We start from the raw sequence: 26,185 nt of genomic DNA on the forward strand, positions 1-26,185 counted from the left end.
AAGCAGTTGGTGATTTTTACTATCAGTGGATAGCATATCAGTGGATAAAGACACTGATTTTTGAATAACAGTGCTTATCAAGAATATGAGAAAACAGGGGTTGGCTTTCAGCAGTGGTCAGTATTTTAAGAAACAGATGTTTGAACACAACAGTAGTTAGGGTTATGGAAATGGTAAGTATTTGATAGTTTATTAGGTCAACAACTGTTAGTGCAACAGTGAATAAACTTTTGACAAATGTTTTGAGCATCTACTGTTCTGATGAAAGGAATGATTTTGTCTTGTGTAATCACAATATCACTGGTGATACTATTGTTACCTGAACTTTCCTGAATCAATGAATGCACATAGTTGCATGATGACCATTGTTCACCCAATTTTGGACTCCTAAGTGTTTTATATTTATACTCTTTTCTTTTGATTTCAAAAGTTTTGAGATAAACATATTTATGAGTCTATGTGATTTTTCTTCTTTTCCCTTTTCCACTTTCCATATATAAGTTTTGAAATACTTACTGGAAAGTTCCAAGGAAAGAATATTCAAATCCAAAATCATTTTTCAGCAATGTTTTGGGAGAGATTTGGTTATTTGTGCACAAGCTTATACCAAATTCCACATTACTCAAGATCTGGATATTTTGACTACTGATTTTCTTAATGTATTCTTAACACAATTGATTTTGGTCCTTTTAAAGGATTCTCAACCTGTTTTTCAATACATAAGATCTAAATAGCTAAAACTTTAATTTCCCTCTTTTTATGTTAACAAAAACATTCAAGTTTTCATCCGAACATGGATTTTTTTGACATGAGTAAGCACCTTAGCCGTAATCATGATGGCATATCGCAAACTTCATAACAACAATTGAAATCAATTTTGTAAATAAAATAATTATACCATAGTTATCAGATATATTTTCAGATCGGAAAGCTATAGGTGATTTATGCATGACATCACTTGTTATGTGAAGTTTGTGTGTCTTATGACATCTTGGTTGTTTTACAGAGCTTTTGAATAGTAATTTTGAACATGACTACTCGTTACTCTGTTTTTCAACTAAATACAATCAACCTTAGTATCAATGAATTTTGAGCTGAACTGTTATGTCAAATTGATTGTTAGATCGAATTTGACTGTCCAAGCTCTGATACCAATTGTTAGGATCGGAGGCCCTCATGATTGTGTTTGTTTATACAAATTGAGCAAATCAAACAGATATGAACTAGGATTAAATGCAGCGGAAATGAATAACAAACTTTGTAAACACAATCAAAAGGGAAATAGTTTTGATAAACACATGCTTCTCTTTAAGTCGAATGATTACAATCAAAAGCTTACATATATGCTTACAACAAAACTCCCCCTCAGCCTGATACTCCCTGGTTGATTACACAAGATGAAAGGATTGGATTAGAGGAGAAGAACTCACTCCGTCAAACAAATGTAACAATACAGGGTACTGTTACATTTATAGGCAAATCAAACCACTGAAGCATCAATGCTGACGTCACCAAGAAAGTGACATCTAACAACCTAACAACCTTATCCACTGTTACATATAACTACTGCTAGCTAACCACTGATATTATTACAATAGACAAAGTAAACAACTGTTTCTTCATTCCACTGCTTCATTCCAAGCAGGGTTTTGGTCTTCAGCAGCACTTGTCTTTAGGCAGTAGATTAAGGAGCAGCACTTTGTCTTCAGCAGTTGTTGTTCATAAGCAGTACTTATAGGACAGCAGTTGTAATATACAAAAAGTGGATGAGGGCCATCAGATGTTATAACCTCTTTCAAGGGGAAAGTCTAATGCAAACGTCTGCTTATGATGAATCCACTGATGTGAACCAGTTTTGGCTCTCATTATCTGTTCCTCTGATAGGGTTCAATCCCAACAGAAGGTGAGAAGAGGTTTGCAGACATATGAACAGGTCTGTGTGGGGGAGAGATGGGGAAGACCTTTTTGGTGAGAAGTGCTTCCGGAAAATAAACAAGCTGCAGACATCAAACGTCTGCGCGACGCAGACATAAGTGGTCAGAAGCATTTCTAGCCAAAAAACAAACACCACCTGAGTGACCTTCTAACGAACCCGGAGCTTTATGATGTTTATTCATATTCTTGGGTATGCCTAATATTGGCCAATGAGGGCTTTTTGTGCTAATTATAACAAAACACACAAGTATGGAAGTCAAGGGGACTGAAATGACAAAGTTTGAAAGTTGTTTGTGTGTGAGAGAGCTGGGCAGGCCGTAGCCTATGCCCCTGGACCGTAGCCTATGGTTCCAAGGCTGCCAGCTACGTTTTTTTTTTTTGGCTTGATGGCCACTCCAAGCAACCTAAAACCTCCTAAACGAATCCATGGTCTTGTTAGTTGTTTTGTACACATACTAGGACACTTGTTAACATCCTAGGAAGCCCCATAACACCTAGAGATCATCCACAATTCATCCAAAAACTATAAATAGGTGCATAAGTTCATTGTTCAACTTGCACCTTTTCTTGAAATCCCCTCTATCTCTCATATCTGGAGGATCCTGAGCAATTGAGAACTTCCTTTGAGTTTTATTCATCCCCTAGGACCACTTGTAAGTGTTCCTTTCGTGGCTTATTCGTTTATTAGGCTTTAAAAGTCGAAAGTCAAGTGTTTTCGATAAACGCTTTGACTTTCAGTTTAGACCTTAATGGTTCAGTCATTGTTCGCAACGAACATGGCTACGTGATCGTAATTAGGTAGGTGTTAATCCCTCAAAGGGCACCTCCTAAGAATCACGTTTGCTTGGTCAATTGACGAGTCAACATATTAATGTTTTAAAAAGTCAACGGGGCAGATTTTGAAATAATTACGATCTGAGTTTAAAGGTGTTCTAAAATACGTTTTAACACATAAACAACTTGGTAATAATTATTAGAACATGTGTAAACATGTTCGGCTCGTCAATTCCAATTTTAGGGTCGATTCGCAACCGAAAGTCGCAAAGTTTGACTTCTGTTTTGACTTTTGATTATGAACCGAACTAGACTAGTATGCTACTGATTTAAGGCCCCGTTATGATCGTGATATGATGTAGCATAACCCTCTGAGGTTATATTACACGATCGTAATAGTAATCTGAGTTCTATGCAAGTTTCCGTTAATATGTCGTACTTTGACTATTTTGCCCTTTTTATTAAAAATGAGGTTTTAAATACCAATGAACTTGCAAATGACTTAGGTACTGATATGTTAACATGTTTAACATATTTTGATGTTACTAATGTGATCATAAACCGAGTTTTCGTATAATACGTAAATTACGCTTTAAAGTGACCGAAATGCCCTTTCGGCGCATAGAACGATTTTAAACGTAATTTCTTATATCAAACTCATTACCTACTGTTGTAATATCATAATTAGGATATTTTTTATTTTTTTTAAAGTAAGTTTATAAACTGAGTTTACATACAAGTTCTTGTATTACGTTCTTAAATGACGATAATGCCCCTATGGCACATAAAATGGTTTTAAAGCATAATCTTCACACAAAACCTTTTACCTACTGATGGGTTATACTAAATAGCATATCTCTACCATATAGACCTGCTCATAACATCAGTTTTCATAAAACATCGCAAATATCGTCATTTAATGACTTTAACGCCTTTTCGGCGCGTAGTATGGTTTTAAACCATATTTACCGACCAAGACTTGTTACCTACTTATTTTATAACTTATTTAAAATAGTTTTACAGTAGGTACATGATATAAACTCAGATTCCCAAATTAGCTTTTAAACTATGTGTGAAATGACCAAATGCCCCTATGGTGCATAGTTTGGTCTTAAACTATAAAACACACATATGTTTGATATCCTACTGATATTATATCATAAATAAAGTGTTTTCACAGAATGTTTATGGTCGTAACTGATGGATTTTTTTTCATGTCTTGCATTAACCCGTCAAACCCACTTTCAGCTTGTTTTCTTTCGTTAAACATCTTTAGAGCACCTGTTACACACAAAACACCCATACACAATAAATATATAATACTTAATAATTAATATACTCAACACGCTAAAAACCGACACGAAGTAATATAAAATACGACTTATTTTGACCCGACATCAGTAACATCAGACTATACGCAAGTTCCTTTAATACGTCGCTAAATGACCAAAACGCCCTTATGAGGCATAGTTTGATTTTAAAACCTTAACGGGCATACAAGTTGATATCCTACTGATATTATAACTTGGTTAAAGTGTATTGGCATATGGAACTTGTTCATGACTCATCCGGTTACCCGTTATCGCTTATATGCGTACGGTTAGACTTACGTAACTAGTTTACATAAGTTTACCGAAACGGGTTTAACCTTATCATTTCACTTAAAAATCCAGAATGTACTTTGTTTACCCATATTATACTAGTCCTATTACTTGTTGGGTTTAAACCACATTTTATTTGGTATACGCTTAATCTAGCGAACCTATTCTTAATATCGGGTCATATCTAAAGGGATTACCTTTGGCCACACATAATTCGGCAAAAATTATTTGTATATACGTTCAAGTTCGTTAAAATTAATATATACGCGATAAAACGATAAATGGAATATTGGATTTAATAAACCCAGCTATTCGTCGTTGGCCGCCAATAGTCCCAATTTCAAAAATAACCACTGGCAGTCCCAACTATTGACATATTGGCCACCAATGGACCCTGACTAACAGAATCCTGACGCTGTTAGTCTACCGTCGCCAGAAAACCGTTTTTGGCTAGAAAAAAGTTTGTAAAGGTTTGATCTAAGTTTACAAAGAGGTTTGGGACGAGAATCTTATGTATCCCGGCCAAAAAGTTGAATTTTACGGCCATAAAGAAGTCTTCCGGCAAAAAAAAAAAGAAGTTTTCTGGCGACTTCAATAATTGGGGCTTTTACTAGAAAAAGGTTCCTAAAGGTCCGTAATAAGGTTACAAACAGGTTTGAGATGAAAATGTGGAGTTTTCCGGCCTAAAAGACTTTTCCGGCTAAAAACGTTTTTCTGCGACCGGAGACTAACGGCGTTAGGGTTCTGTTAGTCAGGGCCCATTGGAGGCCAATATGTTAATAGTTGAGACTACCAGTGGTTATTTTTAAAGTTGGGACTGTTGACGGCCAACGACGAATAGTTTGGATTATTAAAATCCAATATTCCACGATAAATTATTATACTTAATATCCGGAATATAATTTCATCTTTTTTTCACGCCAAACATATAATAGTGTCATTGTTTTAATGCTCCAGACATGACATATTGGAACAGTTTCGAAACAAAAACGTCTACCGGATAATCACCAACGTTCATTATAAATAGTTTCATCGTAACACGGTGAAATGATACTGATTAGACTGAATGAAATAATCAATGCATTTCTCGGACATTGCTAAACTTTATGGACTCAACTAACACGTAATTAAGTTTAAAGTCACGTAATTAATTTAATAAAGAGTGATTAGATTGTCCGGATTAAACAATAATTTTGTCAGTGGTCACTGGTTGAACACCAGACCATCATGAATTTTATGTCTATTTACATCAGAAAAGCTAGCAAGGAAAAGAAAACCATGTGGACAAAGAGGTTGGTGTTATCTTAAAAAAAATATTTTCTCTCTTTACAAGAAACCCAATTCTCGTATGGGTCAAAAAAATTGTTGTAAAGGTTTTTGGGGTCCTAATCATTTTGAGCATGTATTTGTAGACTATTCGGGCAGTTCGGGGGGTTTATTGTGCATATGGAACTCGGGAATTTTCTTCATTTACAATGTTATAAAAAGCAGATTTGTTACCATTGTTAGTGATAAATTAAAGGGGGTTGAGGTGAATTTTCGTATTGCTAATGTGTATGGTCTTCGTGGGGTGATGGCGAAGAGAAACCTTTGAAGAGATTGGTAGTCATATATCATGGAATCTGGGTATCTGGATTGTGATTGGAGGACGTCAATGCGGTCAGATTTCTAGAGAATAGATTGAATCAATTTTTGATCGGGTTAGTAAAAACAAAAGTAGAAAAATGAGCATGACGTTCATTCATTGAAGTGTGAAGCTTAGGTTTTTCATCAAAGATTAGTTTTCGAAAACTCCCTATGGTTGTGTATTTGTTTTAACGATTACAATTGGATCACTAGAACAGGTTTGTCAGTTTTAATTGTACATACATCCACACCTTATGTAATTAATATGTGATATTAATTAATAATAAATAAAATTAGATTTTGTTATTATAAAACTACACACCGATACTGAATCGGTACTGTCACTGAAAATACCGGTTACAATACCAGTATATGAAGGTGAAAAAACAGTAGCGAACCGGTACTAAAACAGTAGATTTTGCTCATCTCTGACCATGGGTTTCATACGGACAATATCTTTACCATACAACTTTTTTGGTTGATTTTCTTTCGGTTATCTTTTGGTGTTTTTTTCTACATTTTCTTTTTATTCTTGTCAGCGGTTCCGTTCGCAACGCGCTCGTAGTGATTTCAAAACGCATGTAAACACATACTAAATAAAAAAAAAGTTCGCCGCAACGCGGCGAATTTGTTTAAACCTAGTTACTTTAACTTATCTTTACAACTTTCTCATAAAAAAAGAAATAATGGATTTCAATAATCCTAACTATCAGTCATTGCCCAGCAACGGTCCCAACTTAAAAAGTAACTGGTGGTGGTCCCACCTTTTCGTAGATTGTAAACCATTTGACCTTTACTAAACCGAAACGGATACGAGACAAAAAAAAAATTAAGGTTTTGTTAGTAAAAGTCCATTAGTTTACAATATATGAAAAAATGAGACCACCACTGGTTATTTAATAAGTTGAGACGGTTACCAACCATTATTAAAATTTATTATTCCTAAAAAAAAAAGTCAATCGGCGATTCGCACATTCGCAATCCCAGCGTTATTCCAACGCTAAACGATATCAAAATCAACGGGTCACACTGCCTTTGTCCCTACAAACACACTCTAAAACCTTACATATAACCGCTGCAACTCTCTCCCACTTGCATCTCATTTCGAGTTTCCTCTTCTCTTCAATTCAACTCAATCATGTCAGATGAAGAGCATCATTTCGAATCAAAGGCCGATGCCGGAGCTTCCAAAACCTACCCGCAACAAGCCGGTACTGTCCGCAAAGGCGGTCACATTGTTATTAAAAACAGAGCCTGCAAGGTTTGTGCTTCCTATTCTAACTTCTTTATCACGTTTTAGTTGTTTGATGATCAATTAGGATAATCTGGAAATTGATCACGGTTGTGTCGGATCACTTTTGATGAGTTGGATTGATTGATTATGTGTGGAGAATTTATTAGTTTGTTTTAGATCTGTTACCTTCTGGTTGTGTTTGTTGTTGTTGTTGTAGAGTTGATTGCTTGATTTATGCAAGACTTATTTTAGTGGCTATGTATATGAAGATGATTTTCATTTGTTTTGGCAAAAAACATATTTTAAAATCGAGTAAAATGCCAAAATGGTTATGCCACTTTTGACACTTCAGTCCAAAAATGAAACTTTTTATATCTGGGTCCATGAGGTTTCATTTTTATTGCCATTTTCATCCAATTGGCAAACTGGGTTAACATGTTATGATGTATGTTGTCTGTACTTCTGATTGTGCTATCTAGTGAGCTTAGTTATCCACATGCCAATATGCAAGTTTAGCATGTTTCCTTGACATTTTAGGCAAATCGTTGATATACTACTAGGTCATAAGGCATGTCCAACCTCAGATACCAGCAACTTTGCTAATTGTGGGGGTGATCTCGTGGGCGGCTCTACTTGGGCAACCAAATACCAAGCCGTGAGCTCCTTGTTGGCAAAGCAGACAATATTGGTTGGTACAAAGGATTGGACGTTACACTCATATTTTCTTAGTTATATCATGAATTTGTGCATTGATTTACAATCTCAAAACTCTTGCCATCTTGTCTTGGTGAGTTTACCTGTAAATTGACACACGCATGATACTTCTTTATATTTTTACCAGGTTGTAGAAGTTTCCACCTCTAAGACTGGCAAGCACGGTCATGCCAAGTGTCACTTTGTCGCAATCGACATCTTCAATGGAAAAAAGCTTGAAGATATCGTCCCATCTTCCCATAACTGTGATGTATGTAATCAAGATTTCTGTAAAGCTCCCGTTTTTGTTCCTTATTGTGGATTTCTTTAATCAAGTTATCCCTATTTTGCAGGTCCCTCATGTTAGCCGCACTGACTACCAGCTCATTGATATTTCCGAAGATGGATTTGTACGGTTCTTTCTGTTATCGCTTAATTAAGTAAATTTTTTTAAACATGGGTTCGGTTTTGATAATTAATGAGTTATATCAGGTGAGTTTGCTGACCGAAAACGGTAACACCAAGGATGACCTGAAACTGCCGACCGATGATACTCTCCTCACACAGGTATATTGTTTTTTTTTTTACATTGGTTGTCATCATGACATGAATTCTGAACTTCATCATCATCATCATACTCAGTAAATCCCACCAATAGCAAGCTAAGATAGGGTCTGAGGAGGGTATAATAGAGAGGCTGCTTCTAGTGAGACCCCCGGCTCGATAGTAGTTTTGCATCAAGCCTTGGACATAAGGCACATAACACTCAGCAATTGGGACAAAAGCCGATTAATGCATGTACCCCCTTGTCTTTCGGCTATCAACGTCACCACATGATGCATGATCAACCGTCCCTCAATTTTTAACTTTATTTTCACGAACTTAGTAAAATAACGTTAAAATTAGTGCATTTTTACTTTTGGCCCCCGAGGGCTGACGCATATATACATTATATGCGCATAACGCAAGCGTGGCGTCGAATCCTGAACTTGTGTATGTTAAATAATTTTTGTATCTTTAACTATAATATATGTATGCTTAAATGTGCAGATAAAAGATGGATTTGCAGAGGGGAAAGATTTGGTTGTGAGTGTGATGTCAGCCATGGGAGAGGAGCAGATCTGTGCTCTCAAGGACATTGGCCCTAAATAATTTTCTGTTATAATTTATTTGAAAGAAAACTGTACTTTGAATTCCTCTAGCTTGTATGCTGAGAATGTGACGTTTACGAGACGTTGAAAGATTGTTGATTCAAAACTAAATAAGCTTATTTTAACTTGTGGCTTGTAACTCGTTCGAATTTAGCTTAAAGAACTAGTTGGCTCGTATAATGTTCTAGCCAAGTTCGTGCTAATGTGAACTCGCCTGGTTAATAAGACCGGCTATATTATATCCCTTCTCGTTCACATCTTCGGGTCCAACAATTTTTTATCTGCTACGACCTTCATAAATATAAACTTTTTCTTTTTGAAAAAAAAAACGAGCTAAACTTTTCATTCATGAGATGGTTCAAGTGAAAATTCTGAACCAAGCCTTCTTGATTTGTGTTATTATTGATTTGAATCCGAGTTGGTGCTAGCTAAACGTAAAAAGATGTTTGGTTTAGGCTTTCAAGATTGTTCAACAAATTTCATTGATGTTGATAAAAATTTTAAATCTATTTGAATTTTTTTTATAATAATTTTGTGCTTAACATTGAATTTTGACCAGTCGACATTTTGGTATTTGGATTGACAAGAGGAAAACACGCTTGTGTAGATCTAATAGGGGTTTCCCCCTTTGGGGACGACAAAGTGACCAAACAAGAGAAAGCATGCATTGACAACCAAGACGTGTTTATCCCATTTGCGTTTGACACTTTTGGTTTCCTTGCAACAGAGGCTGTGGATCTGCTTAGTCAAGTCCAAAGGGTCATGTATAGTAATGTTATGACCCCGAGATCTATGATTGTAGTTTTTAAAAGATTTGATTTTGCTATTCAAAAAGGGGGTAACGACGCATTGACTGTTGTTTACCTTCTATTTTGATGTAAATTATATTTGTTCTAAACTATAAGAATATATATCATGAAGCTAGGTGGAAATATAAGGAGTATTGGACATATTGAATTTACTTCTTAAAATACATAATAATTCGAAAGCGTGAATTCTTTCACTCAAATATTGATGAGAATAACATCTTGTATAAAGTGGGGGTGCATCCGTCCCCTGAATGTTTCGGTTAGAAGTGTAAAATTTTCTATTTTTCGTCCGAAAATTTTAAAATTATATAGGATTGTCTCCTCAATTATTTTGCCTAACTATTTATACAATATATAAATTAGGTTCCATGACTTTCCGCCCCCTCGGAACTTTTGGTCAAATTCTGCCACTACTAAGGTGCCTCTATGGGTATTTGATAACGATGAATGCAGGGGTGGAATCAGTAACGAGTCAAGTAATCCTAAGAAAACTCCATATATAATAAGTTCCCAAAGCAAAATAATACAACAGATATTTCAAAATTTAATTTAGTTGATTAGAACCATATAAACCGATACACATAACTCTAACTAAAAAAATGGAACCCTTTTTATCGTGTATTAAATGCATTTATTTCTTACCCACATGGGTAGAAGTAGATAAACAAGAATTCATTCAAATTTTTACATGATGAAAGAAACTAATAATGGGTCCCAATAAGAAAATGATCTAATATTATTTACACATTGCTAATAAGAACACCCATAACGGAGAAAATGATCTAATATTATCCACACATTGCTAATAAGACCACCCGTAACAGACGTTTAATGTTCAAAATCCACCATCAATCACGCCCAATCTCGCCCAACTCCCACCCCCGTGGGCGTTATTCGGCGTTTTTTGCAAAAAAAATGGTGAGCAGCGTGGTTTGAAACACGCCAACTTTGTGCATTGGGGCGAGAGTTTACCGTTGTTCAAACGGTAACATTCTTTAAATGTTTTATTTTTTTTATTCCAATTTAATTCTATAAAAACCCCACTTGACATCCAACTTTATATAAAAAAAACCCACTCACAATCAAACTTTCTCTCTACTTCTTTCACATTTTATAAAGCCATGAATCCATTCCGACCCCCTTTGGTGTTCCGTCAAGACCCGGGAACCCGAACACCACCCAACCGCAACAAAACTTTAACCTTCAAGACATGGATCCGAACATGTTATCGTACGCCGCTTACTTAAGCGGCTCTGCTCCTTACATGCCACACACTTACGACTTTCCCCAACTCGGCAGCTCGCAACCATCCCAACAACAACCCGAACCCGAGGTGGATATCGTGCCGGAGACGCAACCCGAACCGGAGCGAGAGACATCGACACGCGGTAAAAGGTCGCATAAAAAGAAGGAACCAAACCAACCTCGTCGTAAGCATACTTACATTATTTGGACGAAGGACGAGGAATAAACGTTGGTTCGGTCATGTGTCGATGTTTCGGAGGAACCCGATGTGGGTAAGTGTTATTTTTCTATACTTATTTTTTTCTACACGTCGATTATTTTTTTTAACGTACAACTAATTTTTTTTACCTTTTGTAGCAAACTTTCAAACCGGTCCAGAATTTTGGAATAGGATTCGTGAGCTTTTTTATAGCACGTGGGGAAAAGGTGAACAACGTCACAAGGATTCCATCTCTAGCAAATGGACCGACATCAACAACAAGTGTCACGCATTCCAAGAAGTTTATCAACGATGCTACGATAATCGGCCGAGTGGAGAAGGTGACGTCGGTGTTTTAACGAGGGCAATGGAAGATTTCGAGAAAACGAAAGGCGTTTTCACGTACTATAAATGTTGGGAGCTACTAAGAAAATGTCCAAAGTGGGCTGGCGTACCGACCATGACGTCTAGTAGTAGACGTAAAGCTAAACGGTCGAAAACGTCATCCTCCGTTGACCCTGAAACACCAACTTCCGATGCCCGCAACGTAGATTTAAATGTTGTTGTGGACGATGACGAGGAAGTTGAAGAGTTGGCCCGACCGCCGGGTAGAAGAAAAGATAAGCGAACCGGGAAAAACCGGTGGAGTCGTCTTCCGATCTCGAGTTGAAGGAAGATTTCGAGGAGATGAACCGTCGTCTCCAAGACATTCGAGACCTCGGCCACAAACGTTTGAAGACTATGAAAGAACGAGTCGCCGAAAACAAAAAGTTTAACGAGATGCAAGTGGCGAGGCAAACGGAAAAGGACATAGAGTTTTTGTTCAAACCGATCGACCACCTCCAACTCTCCAAGGCGACGCGTTGATCGTTACGCAAATGCACCGCCAAAAACTTCGGGAAAAATACGGACTTTAGATTATCATCTTTTTTTTAACTCTATCTCTTTTTTTATTTTCGTTTTTTAGTCGGTTTTTATTTTTTTTATTTCTAGTATTGTAATTTTTTTTAATTTAATGAAGTATTTTAAGTTTTTAATTTAAAAAAAATAAATAATTGTGTAATGATTGGATGTGCGTTATTGGGCATTATTCCCACTACATCACTTTTGCAAAAACACCCAATAATGCCCCCATGCTAATGACGTGATGTCGTGGTCACGCAAATTTAATCCCAAGAACAACTATATAAATAGTGGCAAGTGGGTATCGAACACATGGAGTTTGTGGAAAATGTGCTATTTGAAGTGCTTCTCTAAGTTAACTAAATTAAACTAATTGCAAGAAAAACAAAATTCAAGAGTTGGTTTGATTTGATTGGTTTTAAAAAACTAAGATTAATTAACTAATTTGCAAAATGAAAATTTGGATTGTAAACAGTTGAGAGACAAATGACTATCTTGAGTTTCCGGTTTGGTTCGACGTCTGTGTTAATATTTCACTAGAAAGAACTACATAGACATAGTTCATATATAATCAATTGCAGTGATGAAAGGGGACTAAGTACTCAGATTCCGAGAACGTGAGGTTATCACCCGATGATCAATCAACCCTTACCCAAACCTAACTATACCCATGATATCCCGATTGCCAACGGCACCAAGAACGTATGGTTTCTAATTAGTTCAACATAAGAATCAACAAGTTACTAACAATCAATCATACACCATAACAATCAATTCAAATAAAAAGCAATTGTTATTCTAGAAATATGAAATGAAAACACATAGTCTTACTCAAACCTTCAACACAAGATAATCACCCAAATATCTAGCCACTCATGGCTTTAACTAACATAATGCAAGAAATGGAAAATATTGTTCACCAACAAAAAACTAGACAAGAATTTAGTGAAAAGATAGTTCCAAGATATGTTTCTTAGCTTCCAAGTGCTCTTCATATACTTCCCAACTCGTTCTAGCCAAGTAGTAACCGAAATTGCATGATTAGGCATCATAAATCTCCATAAAATGGCCAATAAATGCGGATGTTACAAGTTTGGATCAGTCGGAGCCGTAAGCTACGGCTCCAGCCGTAGCTTACGGCAGGCAGCAGGTCAACAAGTCAGCTTGGAGCCGTAAGCTACGGCAGACCACCGTAGCTTACGGCAGTCAGTGTTCTTTACGCCAAGTTGCTCCTGTCTTACGGCGGATCATTTTTGCATTGGATGGGGGCCGTAAGCTACGGCCTGGTGGCGTAGCTTACGGTCCTGAGCTTTATTTCCTTCCATGACTTCTCCATCTTTCCATTCTTTCGCTCTTTTTAAGTCCCGCAACTTCTAGTATCCATCCGTGCCTCCTAAAACCCACCTTTTGAGCACTTTAGCACCTGCATAACCCAACACAAAGTGGTTATCTATTTCAAGCAATTAACCGAATAAAGTGTAGACTATGCGTTGTATTAAACCTTTTAAGGGTTGTCCTACGGACCACCCGTCACATCCCCACACTTACCCGTTGCTTGTCCCAAGTAACCACTTCAAAAACTATTTTTAACCATAAGCGACCAATTATGCGAATCAAACTAAAGTGCCGTCCTTTTACTAACTTTTTATCATACCACAAAACACACCCCTCACAAAAACTCTCGGTGACAAGAAAAATTACCAAGTTATGCTAAACCACTCAATGCGTATATGTGTGTGTGTGCGACAATAAGCTTGTATGAAAATCAAGTTTTCTCCTAACCAATATCTAACATGCTTTTGAATCAAAGGAACTTACGGGTTGTTATGGGGCTAGGTGCAAAGGTAGGAAAATGGTGGAACATATATATAAGAGCTAATTTTGATTTGACCCGGTTTTATTTCCAAAGCAAACGACTATGTACCAAAACATCATAAACTTCTAACTACTATTGTACTAATAACTTCTTTTTGTATTTTTCTCATATTTTTCTCTCTTTTTTTTTTCATAACACATAAAACTCAACAATATATACAAAGATATCACAATCACAACTAAATTCCTAAACCGGGTCATCTCAATAGGGTATAATTTATATAGGAAGTAGGCTTTGGGTTTCAATCGAATGGCTTAAGGCTCAAACATAGCTTTCTATGGACCAAACCCCCACCCCTCACAATACCAAGCTCATATATGTAACGTATGAGGTCCAACCCACCAATCCCGCACTCTCACACATCTAGACTAGGCATCCTAAAAGTCCCTTATCATCTTCAAAAGCATGCCAACTCTAGGATTTAACAAGCATTCACACACAAGTTCTATTTACACACTACACACACCGCCACTCAAGCAAAGAATTAACTCTCATATGTGGTTTAATTCTCACCAAGAAAAAGCTAAGAATGGGTGTCGGTGTGTTAAATGGTACAATATCAAGTTTTCAAATTTTTACACTTTTCGCTTGGATTTGCAAAAATTTTTGAATTTCTCAAAAATTTCCCCCATCCCCACACTTGGGATACATTGTCCCAATGTATGGTTTTGAAGGAAAGATCGCTTTCAACAAAAACACCCATATTTGCTTTGCATCTTGACCCCAAATTTTTTTTTTATTATTTTATTTCTAAAAACACCACCAACTTTCACAACCCAACAAACACATCAACATCAAAACACCACCCTACCTCCCAACCATAAACTAAAGCAAGCAACTAACTAACTATATTTCAAAGCTAAAGAACACAACAAGACTAAGGAAAGAGTACATCGACCTGGTGAAGTTTGATACAACAAATGTTGTAAAAAATCTGACTTCCTCTCACTACCTTCACACCAATCTCCGCACATCTTCCCCACACTTGAGTGTTACCATGGCCCTGAAACATAGAAAAATAAAAATAGCAAGATCAATATAAAACCCCGGGTTGCCTCCCGAGCAGCGCTAAGTTTCGAGGTCTTCAGCCAGACCGTGCCACCCCCATTTATGGTGGCTCAAAGAACCGGTTCCTATCACTTCCATCAATTCCTTGTGCCATTGAGCAAAATGCATCCATCTTGTTTTGACTCGGTGGGTAATCAAATACGCTCTTGCTTGACCCCATATGTGTTTCTTCACGGTCCGGTGGGTGCTTTTTTCTCATTCTTTGAAACACATTTTTCATACAATCACTAGACTCACCACCCTTCCCCTCAATGGACTCATAACTAATCACTCTAGTTTGAACATCAAAAGACAACTTACGGTTCTTTTCGGTCATGGTAATAATCTCGTCTCTACAATTAATTTGAGCATTTGCCGTGTATAGAAACGGTCGACCTAAAATTACCCTTGGTTGTGATGCCATGTTGGTAGAAGCATAGTCCAAAACTAGGAAATCCACCGGGTATTCAAACTCTCCCAACTGAATCTTAACATTCCTAACCATTCCCCGTGGACGCCTCCAACTTTCATCCGCCAAGCTCACCATAGTGTCTATATCTTCAAGCGGACCAAAGTCGTACATATCATATAGATCGCTTGGTAGCACACTCATGCTTGCCCCGTAGTCCAACAATGCGTGAGGGATTTTTAATTTTCCCACGCGGATAGGCACGATTGGTACTCCATATTCTTTATCATTCTCGACTTCGGCATCTTTTTCCAAACCTGCATTCATTTGACACGAAGAAGTTAGACATTTTTCATTAAATTCGGTACTAGGAACGGTGCTTACCACATTGATATTAACGCTTTTTATATTCTTGGGATTTGTCACCGTATCACTTGGTAGCTGGCCTTTTGCTTTCTTCAAAATTGCCACTTCACTCGCAAGTTGACCCATTTGAGTAGTCAAAGTTTGAATAGCTTTATCACGGGCCTCGTCCTTTTGCATCCGAACCTCATCACGTCGATTCATTCGTTGCATTTCAACTTGCATCGCTTTCAACATCTCCATCACTTCGTTTCCACCCGAAGAGCTTTAACCCGTTTGATATTGCCTTTGAAATCCTTGGTTTCCTTGGAAATTCGGGTTAGCTTGATTTGACGGGTTCCCATACCGAAAGTTTGGGTGATTTCTCAACCCGGGGTGGTAAATGTTAGAATTCATATTATAGTTTCTACCACCCCCTCCTTGACCTTGCACAGCATGAACCTCTTCATATTGCCCATCACCTCCTTGGCAATTTTCAGCTGCATGACCTATTTCATTGCAAATAGTACAAACATCATAAATTTGATTAGTAGTTTGAACATTACCATCGTCAACTGCATGAACTTGCGATCTCGTGACAGCCGGTCATGCTCTCCTTGATGCTTGGGCTTTCCTCCTTGAGGTAATGGCCATTTGTTCCAAGAACTCCCGATCCTCATCTTCATAATTTGTGCCAAAAGTCCCATTTGTGATGGACATTAAGTCACGTGCATCCTCGGCACACAACCCCTCGTGGAAGGCATTCATCAACTCCCAAAGTTCAATCCCATGATGAGGACAATTTTTGATCATCATATTAAAGCGCTCGAAGGCTTCATGGAACATTTCGCCTTGTTGTTGTTGGAAACTCCTCAACCCCTTCCTAGCATCATTGGTCTTTTGGGCGGTATAAAACTCGTCTAGGAAAATTTGTTGCATTTCCGCCCAAGTATAAATAGATGCCGAAGGCAAAGTGTAGAACCAATTCTTTGCCTTGTCCTCCAAAGAAAATTGAAATAATACCAACTTGATATCATCGGCCGAAAAACCTTGACTCCCAAGAGTATTGCAAATTGAGTCATATGCCTCCAAATGGAAATAAGGCTCCTCCGTTGCTAGCCCCTTGTATTTCGGCAAACTTTGTAAAGAATTGGTTCTTACTTCAAAAGTTCTCCCTTGGTTGTTATAAGGAATAACCACCGGTGAAGGATTGTGCGTTATCACCGGTCTAAAATGTGCTTCAATTCCCCTTGCATTTTCCCTAAGATGCCTCCTTGGCACACCAAATCGACCTCGTGGACGAACTTGACCCATTGGTCTTTGCATGGGCCCTTGTGGTACCATTGGTTGTTGAATTGGCCTTTGAATTTGCGGTTGCACCTGTTGTGGTCGAACTTGTTGCAAAGGAACCGGACGTTGCAATTGCGGCCCTTGTGGCCTTGGCCTAATATGTTGAGGTATGAGTTGTTGTTGTTGCACCCCACCAACATTTGGAATAATTTGCACTTGGCCTTGCATATAACCGTACTCCCCTTGCTCTCCATCACCCCCATAACCGTACCCATCTTCATCAAAACCTTCAAACTCCTCATAACCTTCATCATACCCATCTCCTTGAATTCCCGATGATTGCCCAAATGGAATAGTCGAGTATTGGAAACCCGATTGATTTGGTGGTCGATACGGTGTAGCATGGACAATAGACGAAATTGGTGCTATAGTATGGCTCGAATATGACGGACCCGCACCCGGGAAAAATGGGACAATGGTGGTATAGTAGTGGAAGGGTTAAATGTGACGGTTGGTTCTTCTTGGGTAGTAATGGGCTGTGTGGTGTTGGTTGGTGTAACATTTTGAAGTATGGTGGGTTCGGTAGTATTTGGTGGAATGGTAGTATTTGGTGAGGGTTGAGTGGATGTTGGTATAAATGATGAGGTGGATTCACCCGTAGTGGGTGGTGGTGGTGGTGGATCCATGTATCGAAGTGGTGTAATCGGTGTAATTGGTGTTGTTAGTGAACTGCTGATTGTATTTTCTCTTAGCAAAATTCTGTTTGCTCGCAAAGTTCGCTCGATTTCCGGATCAAACGCCAATGGTGATAGCTTGTGAGAGCTCCTAGTACACATGCACCTGTCAATACCTGCACACTAACACACCCAGCGTAAACCAGAAAAAAAAATAACAAACTCAAAGCAAGAACAAAAATAACACACGTTGCGCACTACTCCCCGGCAACGGCGCCAAAATTTGACGTGATGTCGTGGTCACGCAAATTTAATCCCAAGAACAACTATGTAAATAGTGGCAAGTGGGTATCGAACACAGGGAGTTTGTGGAAAATGTGCTATTTGAAGTGCTTCTCTAAGTTAACTAAATTAAACTAATTGCAAGAAAAACAAAATTCAAGAGTTGGTTTGATTTGATTGGTTTTAAAAAACTAAGATTAATTAACTAATTTGCAAAATGAAAATTTGGATTGTAAACAGTTGAGAGACAAATGACTATCTTGAGTTTCCGGTTTGGTTCGACGTCTGTGTTAATATTTCACTAGAAAGAACTACATAGACATAGTTCATATATAATCAATTGCAGTGATGAAAGGGGACTAAGTACTCAGATTCCGAGAACGTGAGGTTATCACCCGATGATCAATCAACCCTTACCCAAACCTAACTATACCCATGATATCCCGATTGCCAAAGGCACCAAGAACGTATGGTTTCTAATTAGTTCAACATAAGAATCAACAAGTTACTAACAATCAATCATACACCATAACAATCAATTCAAATAAAAAGCAATTGTTATTCTAGAAATATGAAATGAAAACACATAGTCTTACTCAAACCTTCAACACAAGATAATCACCCAAATATCTAGCCACTCATGGCTTTAACTAACATAATGCAAGAAATGGAAAATATTGTTCACCAACAAAAAACTAGACAAGAATTTAGTGAAAAGATAGTTCCAAGATATGTTTCTTAGCTTCCAAGTGCTCTTCATATACTTCCCAACTCGTTCTAGCCAAGTAGTAACCGAAATTGCATGATTAGGCATCATAAATCTCCATAAAATGGCCAATAAATGCGGATGTTACAAGTTTGGATCAGTCGGAGCCGTAAGCTACGGCTCCAGCCGTAGCTTACGGCAGGCAGCAGGTCAACAAGTCAGCTAGGAGCCGTAAGCTACGGCAGACCACCGTAGCTTACGGCAGTCAGTGTTCTTTACGCCAAGTTGCTCCTGTCTTACGGCGGATCATTTTTGCATTGGATGGGGGCCGTAAGCTACGACCTGGTGGCGTAGCTTACGGTCCTGAGCTTTATTTCCTTCCATGACTTCTCCATCTTTCCATTCTTTCGCTCTTTTTAAGTCCCGCAACTTCTAGTATCCATCCGTGCCTCCTAAAACCCACCTTTTGAGCACTTTAGCACCTGCATAACCCAACACAAAGTGGTTATCTATTTCAAGCAATTAACCGAATAAAGTGTAGACTATGCGTTGTATTAAACCTTTTAAGGGTTGTCCTACGGACCACCCGTCAGCTGACTGGACTGTCACATGGCAGAAAACGCCCCAGAGTGGGGGCATTATTAATCAAACCACTACGCATGGTCTAATAGATTTAGAAGGTGTTTGGGATTGAGTTTGTAAATGACCAATTGACTTATTAACTTTTTGAAAAAGTCAATAAGTCATTTCCAAAAGTGAAGATTTGGGGCTTTCCAAATGACTTACTGGTTGATAATTGAGAAATATAAATCTATAAATTACAATGTTAGAGGACACATGTCGTTTTCTTAGACCACTCGTACTCGGGCGTGATCCATAAAAAAAAGCCCAATAACGCCGGAAAACGCCTCGGCTCCGCCCCCCTCAGCGTTTTGGGGCGTGATTCGAGAGAAAATTGTGTTTGGCGTTTTTTGAAACACGCCTAATTTGTGCCTTGGGGAAAGAGATGACCGTTGCAACGATAACTTGGTTTAAATATTTTTTTAAATGCCATTTAAGAGTACAAAATCCCCACTTGTCTTCCACTTTTTTTATAAAAAAATTCACACTCCATCAAACTTTCTCTCTACTACTTCTACATTTTATAAAAATATGAACCCATTCGACCCCCATTTGGTGTCCTCTCAAGACCTAGGAACCCGAACACAACCAAACCGCAACAACCCTTTAACCTTCAAGATATGGACCCGAACATGTTATCGTACGTGGCTTTCTTGAGTGGCGCTAATCCTTTCGTGCCACCTGCTATTGGCTTTGGCCAAGCCGGCAGCTCTTAACCATCACAACAACAACCCGAACCCGATGTGGATATCGTGCCGGAGACGCAACCCGAACCGGAGCGAGAGACATCGAAACGCGGCAAAAGGTCGCATAAAAAGAAGGAACCGACCCAACCTCGTCGTAAGCATACTTACGTTATTTAGTCGAAGGATGAGGAATTCACGTTGGTTCGGGCGTGGGTCGATGTTTCGGAGGACCCCGATGTTGGTAAGTTTTTATATTTTTTTACTTTTTTTTTTCTACAAGTCGATTTTATTTTATTTTATTTTTAACGTACAACTTTTTTTTCTATTTGTAGCAAACTTTCAAACGGGTCCCGAATTTTGGAATAGGATTCGTGCACTCTTTTATAGCACGTGAGGTAAGGGTGAACATCGTGACAAGGATTCCATTTCTAGCAAATGGACCGACATCAACAACAAGTGCCACTCCTTCCAAGAAGTTTATCAACGTAACTACGATAATCGGCCGAGCGGAGAAAGTGACGTCAGGGTTTTAACGAGGACTATGGAAGAGTACGAGAAAACGAAAGGCGTTTTCCCATACTATAAGTGTTGGGAACTACTATGAAAAAGTCCAAAGTGGGCGGGCGTAGTGACCATGACGTCGAGTAGTAGACGTAGAGCTAAACGATCAAAAACATCATCCTCCGTTGACTCTGAAACACCAACTTCCGATGCCCACAATGTCGATCTAAATGTTGTGGATGTTGACGAGCAACTTGAAGAAGAGTTGGTCCAACCGCCCGATAGAAGAAAAGATAAGCGAACCGGGAAAAGCCCGGTGGAGTCGTCTTCCAATCTCGAGTTGAAGGAAGATTTCGAGTAGATGAACCGTCGTCTCCAAGACAATCTAGACCTCGGCCACCAACGTTTGGAGACTATGAAAGAACGCGTCGCTGAAAACAAAAAGTTTAACGAGATGCAAGTGGCGAGGCAAATGGAAAAGGACATTGAGTTTTTTTGTCCAAACCGATCGACCACCTCCAAGGCGACGCGTTGATCCTTGCGCAAATGCATCGCCAAAAAATTCGGGAAAAATACCCCCCATAGGGTCGGCCCGTCACAATCGGTTCCCACCAGCCGGTGTTGTCGTGCCTCTCTCCTATCTCCTTCTCTCACATTACCTATACATACATACATACATATATATATAAAAGCTTCATCCCCCACCCCCCTAGGTCCATCACCCTCAAGCCCTTCCTACGTGGCGGCCCATCCTCTTGAGGATGGGGCTCTCCATACCCTCTAGTCTTATGAAGTAAGCAAGTGTTGATTCCTGAATCTTGAAAATTTATTTGGTTTTAGTTGTCTTTGCAGTCATAACATGTTATGATGTATGTTGTCTGTACTTCTGATTGTGCTATCTAGTGAGCTTAGTTATCCACATGCCAATATGCAAGTTTAGCATGGTACGTTGACATCTAGGCAAATCCCATTTCGTTCTGTCCATTTGTTGATATACTGGGCTAAGTAATATCGTGTATCGGTCAAGGACCGATATTTGAGATATCGGTTAATCACGGTGGGATATCGGTAATTTTAATATCATGCTAAATTTATATATATGGCAATTTAACACTAACAATTCAGTATACTTTCCTACATTTAACAAATTAACCTTTTGCAACTTGCAAAACACTAATAATTGTAGCAAGTAGGATTTGACTAAGACTTAAAACACTAACATTTAACAGTAACAACTAACAATTAAGACTTAAAACACTAATAGCAGCAATAAGTAAAAAAGACGAATGGTAGAACTAAGATAAGAAGAAAGGTACTGATATCGGGAAAATCGGTGATATATCGATCAGATATCGGTCAATATTGCCGATATTATCGGTACTGATATTCGGACCGATATCTTGATATCTTGACAGGGGACCGATAACCGATATATCAGTATCACTGATATATCCGGATATTAACTACATAGATACTAGGTCATAAGGCATGTCCAACCTTAGATACCAGCAACCTTGTCAAGTGTGGGGTGATCTCGTGGGCGGTCTCTACTTGGGCAGCCAAATACCAAACCGTGAGCTCCTTGTTGGCAAAGCAGACAGTATTGGTTGGTACGAAGGATTGGACGTTACTGTAACACCCCAACCCGGAAGGGCTGACGTGTCACAATAACGGTAACATAAACAAAAGTCATAATTCCATTTATTTATTTGATAAGGATACAACCACACGACCATTAAGATTAATATACAAGCGGAGACATTCATCTTAATTAACTAACATCTTCAGATTTATTCCTAGGCTTTATTCTTCTCTCTTTTCCCCTCCCAAAGTAACCTGTGGACCTGTATATACAAAAAGTTTACGGAATGAGCCGAATGCTCAGTACGGAATTTTAGGCTCAAATAACAGATAATGCTTTATATGAAATCTTATCCGGATGGAACTTTATGATACGATGCAAGAACATAATTTCATATTCATATCTTACGGATGTACCCATGAGCAAACTTAAAACGTGACAATACACAGGTAGCTACTCCTGCATAATTATCACATGAGATGGCGAATTGGCATACCCGTTATCCACCTCCTTATACTTAAATCCTAGGATCGATCCATACGCCTCCTAATAGCCTTATGTACCACACTTGTACTTAAGAGACGCCGTGAACTGATCTCTCCGTCACGGATGGAGCACATGATGTTGATGCCACAACAACATGCTCGTGGGACACTCCACGAGAAGCGATACTCAGGGTATCAGAGTACAAATGGTCTTATTCACATAACTTATAAGACTTATTTTCATAACAAAACGGAACATATATTGGAACATGCGATAATGAGTATAACATAATACTATCGCATGACATGAAAGCTAAATCAAATGATTAGGATAGGAATCGAACGGACTGTCAAATGAATCGATAATCAAAGACGTGAGGAGTTTTTAACAGATATAGTAATTTAGTGGTTTTATAACAATTTGAATATGAAGCAATAAAGAGTGGGGTAAGGATCCGTACCTTAATAACTCCAAAGTGAAGCTACCTTGTGCTAATTTTTTTTTTAGATTTATATGGGCAGAGTTTAGACTACTGATTAATCTTTTAACCTAATTTAAATAACATGCACACAAACTAGGTTAGTAACTTAATACAGCATTTACGATAACTCACGAGATCAAATTCTCACAACGAACGACAAAGTGCGATACTTAAACATCCATCGAATTAACGACGAACGACAAAGTATAACCCTAATGTGGGCAGCACTTAAACATCCATTGGATATATTGATCGATCGGACAATGAATCGTAATAGCGATCGAGTTATTACCCTGATTGTGGCAGCACTTCGTGAATTAGTGTGTGTTGTGGACTGATTTAACTATAACTCGACGTACACAGAACTTATGAGCGTCGTTTCAACTTCCCAGATCAAGTTCCAATGTCCTCTATTTATACTAATTTTTGGGACATGCCTACCTACCTGCTTGACATGCCTACCGACCTGCTTGACATGCCTACCTACCTGCTTGATTGACATGCCTACCTACCTGCTTGACATGCCTACCTACCTGCTTGACATGCCTACCTACCTGCTTGATTGACATGCCTACCTACCTGCTTGATTGACATGCCAACCTACCTGCTTGACATGCCTACCTACCTGCTTAACATGCCTACCTACCTGCTTGATTGACATGCCTACCTACCTGCTTGACATGCCTACCTACCGGCTTGATTGACATGCCTACCTACCTGTTTGATTGACATGCCTACCTACCTGCTTGATTGACATGCCTACCTACTTGCTTAATTGACATGCTTGGGTGTCTTAATTAGGGTTTTCTAGTGGTTTATAATTACTATTATTCTTTTTATTTCTAGAATAATGATTTTAAATTTATGGGCATTACAACTATTACCCCCTTAAAAGAAATTTCGTCCTCGAAATTTTTCAAATAAGAATATAACCTATTGCATAAGTGACAGAAACGAAACTTTTATAGCAGAGTTACTCCTACGTGGCGGACGACGAGGAGGCATCTATAAGAATAGACATAGGAGTTAAACCAAATAAGAGATCAAGTTGAATCCTATCATAGATATCTACCCATTCCTCACAGGTCTTAATTACTATCTTCAAGTTTTCTACAGGAAAGAGCCTTTGCTCTGATACCATAGCTGTAACACCCCAACCCGGAAGGGCTGACGTGTCACAATAACGGTAACATAAACAAAAGTCATAATTCCATTTATTTATTTGATACGGATACAACCACACGACCATTAAGATTAATATACAAGTGGAGACATTCATCTTAATTAACTAACATCTTCATATTTATTCCTAGGCTTTATTCTTCTCTCTTTTCCCCTCCCAAAGTAACCTGTGGACCTGTATATACAAAAAGTTTACGGAATGAGCCGAATGCTCAGTACGGAATTTTAGGCTCAAATAACAGATAATGCTTTATATGAAATCTTATCCGGATGGAACTTTATGATACGATGCAAGAACATAATTTCATATTCATATCTTACGGATGTACCCATGAGCAAACTTAAAACGTGACAATACACAGGTAGCTACTCGTGCATAATTATCACATGAGATGGCGAATTGGCATACCCGTTATCCACCTCCTTATACTTAAATCCTAGGATCGATCCATACGCCTCCTAATAGCCTTATGTACCACACTTGTACTTAAGAGACGCCGTGAACTGATCTCTCCGTCACGGATGGAGCACATGATGTTGATGCCACAACAACATGCTCGTGGGACACTCCACGAGAAGCGATACTCAGGGTATCAGAGTACAAATGGTCTTATTCACATAACTTATAAGACTTATTTTCATAACAAAACGGAACATATATTGGAACATGCGATAATGAGTATAACATAATACTATCGCATGACATGAAAGCTAAATCAAATGATTAGGATAGGAATCGAACGGACTGTCAAATGAATCGATAATCAAAGACGTGAGGAGTTTTTAACAGATATAGTAATTTAGTTGTTTTATAACAATTTGAATATGAAGCAATAAAGAGTGGGGTAAGGATCCGTACCTTAATAACTCCAAAGTGAAGCTACCTTGTGCTAATTTTTTTTAGATTTATATGGGCAGAGTTTAGACTACTGATTAATCTTTTAACTTAATTTAAATAACATGCACACAAACTAGGTTAGTAACTTAATACAGCATTTACGATAACTCACGAGATCAAATTCTCACAACGAACGACAAAGTGCGATACTTAAACATCCATCGAATTTACGACGAGCGACAAAGTATAACCCTAATGTGGGCAGCACTTAAACATCCATTGGATATATTGATCGATCGGACAATGAATCGTAATAGCGATCGAGCTATTACCCTGATTGTGGCAGCACTTCGTGAATTAGTGTGTGTTGTGGACTGATTTAACTATAACTCGACGTATACAGAACTTATGAGCGTCGTTTCAACTTCCCAGATCAAGTTCCAATGTCCTCTATTTATACTAATTATTGGGACATGCCTACCTACCTGCTTGACATGCCTACCGACCTGCTTGACATGCCTACCTACCTGCTTGATTGACATGCCTACCTACCTGCTTGACATGCCTACCTACCTGCTTGACATGCCTACCTACCTGCTTGATTGACATGCCTACCTACCTGCTTGACATGCCTACCTACCTGCTTGACATGCCTACCTACCTGCTTGATTGACATGCCTACCTACCTGCTTGACATGCCTACCTACCTGCTTGACATGCCTACCTACTTGCTTGATTGACATGCCTACCTACCGGCTTGATTGACGTGCCTACCTACCGGCTTGATTGACATGCCTACCTACTTGCTTGATTGACATGCTTGGGTGTCTTAATTAGGGTTTTCTAGTGGTTTATAATTACTATTATTCTTTTTATTTCTAGAATAATGATTTTAAATTTATGGGCATTACAGTTACACTCATATTTTCTTAGTTATATCATGAATTTGTGCATTGATTTACAATCTCAAAACTCTTGCCATCTTGTCTTGGTGAGTTTACCTGTAAATTGA

The 26,185-nt window shown here is 38.5% G+C and overlaps 1 protein-coding gene and 1 non-coding gene across 2 annotated transcripts; both read left to right on the plus strand.

Annotated features, from left to right (window-relative positions):
- Positions 1-6,990: 6,990 nt before the first annotated feature.
- Positions 6,991-9,159, plus strand: LOC110918099 (eukaryotic translation initiation factor 5A). The gene is made up of 5 exons (XM_022162476.2): positions 6,991-7,197; positions 8,012-8,134; positions 8,217-8,273; positions 8,356-8,430; positions 8,914-9,159. Exons 1-5 carry the CDS (start codon positions 7,075-7,077, stop codon positions 9,013-9,015), a joined length of 480 nt encoding a protein of 159 aa, XP_022018168.1. The 5' UTR covers positions 6,991-7,074; the 3' UTR covers positions 9,016-9,159.
- Positions 9,160-16,628: 7,469 nt separating this feature from the next.
- On the plus strand, positions 16,629-16,734 carry LOC118488613. The gene has a single exon (XR_004885157.1). It is a non-coding gene; the product is annotated as a small nucleolar RNA R71 (small nucleolar RNA).
- The last annotated feature ends 9,451 nt before the right edge of the window (positions 16,735-26,185 follow it).

The sequence above is a fragment of the Helianthus annuus genome, chromosome 16 (assembly GCF_002127325.2).
Source record: "Helianthus annuus cultivar XRQ/B chromosome 16, HanXRQr2.0-SUNRISE, whole genome shotgun sequence".
Classification (NCBI taxonomy): Eukaryota; Viridiplantae; Streptophyta; class Magnoliopsida; order Asterales; family Asteraceae; genus Helianthus; species Helianthus annuus.